This window comes from Penaeus vannamei, chromosome 18 (genome assembly GCF_042767895.1).
Source record: "Penaeus vannamei isolate JL-2024 chromosome 18, ASM4276789v1, whole genome shotgun sequence".
Lineage (NCBI taxonomy): Eukaryota > Metazoa > Arthropoda > Malacostraca > Decapoda > Penaeidae > Penaeus > Penaeus vannamei.
Window position 1 is genome coordinate 24,958,231 of NC_091566.1, and position 893 is coordinate 24,959,123.

The window sequence follows — 893 nt, forward strand, 5'->3', positions numbered from 1 at the left end:
TATGCATACAGTTATCTATTTGTTTTCAGTACATCCTAATGTAAATTATTTAAAATCAACAAAGGTACATTTATTCGGATGCTTAGAGTGAAGTTTGGTATGGAATAAATTCACTCGATATATGACTACTTTGTAATCATCAAACTGTCCTCAGTGCGCCTTAGCTACAGTCCTTTACACGTCATACGAATCAATACCTACCTTAACTGTATTCTTTCGGTGAACCAAAGCCTAGTCGAACTTATATAGATGTATATCGGACACAAAAGCACACTAACTTAGCACACACAGCTCTTCAATACTCACAGAACCCTTGCAACCCTTATTAATACTCGCAGTATATATTCAACTCTGAAGCAATACTCACAATGCACACACAGCCTTGCGATAATACTCACGTTACAAATTAAGCACTGTAACAATACTCACGGTACACACAGCTCACATACAATCCCAAAACAATGCTCACAACAGTTATACACATTCACACCTTTACCCACCGCTTTACTCATACTTACAGTCTTTATCCTGTATATCGAGAGAGGCGCCGCCACTGATAAGGAGATCGACCACTTGAGAATGACCGCTTCTTGCCGCAAACATTACGGCCGTCCTCCCTGCGGTTGATCAGGTTTAAATAGGATTAAATAGCATGATCAGGATTAAATAGGATTAAATAGCATGATCAGGATTAAATAGGATTAAATAGCATAATCAGGATTAAATAGGATTAAATGGCATGATCAGGATTAAATGGCATGATCAGAATTAAATGGCATGATCAGGGTTAAATAGGATTAAATAGCATTATCAGGATTAAATAAGATTGAATAGCATGATCAGGATTAAAAAGCATAACCTTTTTTGTATGATTTTAATTGTGAGTTAACCTG

The 893-nt window shown here is 36.5% G+C and overlaps 1 protein-coding gene across 1 annotated transcript in view; it reads right to left on the reverse strand.

The window, feature by feature from the left end:
- Positions 1-612, reverse strand: part of LOC113812284 (probable serine/threonine-protein kinase clkA) — a 6,035-nt gene extending 5,423 nt beyond the window's left edge. The window contains exon 1 of the mRNA XM_070133411.1: positions 519-612. Within this exon, the coding sequence (XP_069989512.1) occupies positions 519-603 (85 nt within the window). The 5' untranslated portion in view covers positions 604-612. The remainder of the gene's footprint in view (positions 1-518) is intronic.
- Between the last annotated feature and the right edge of the window lie 281 nt (positions 613-893).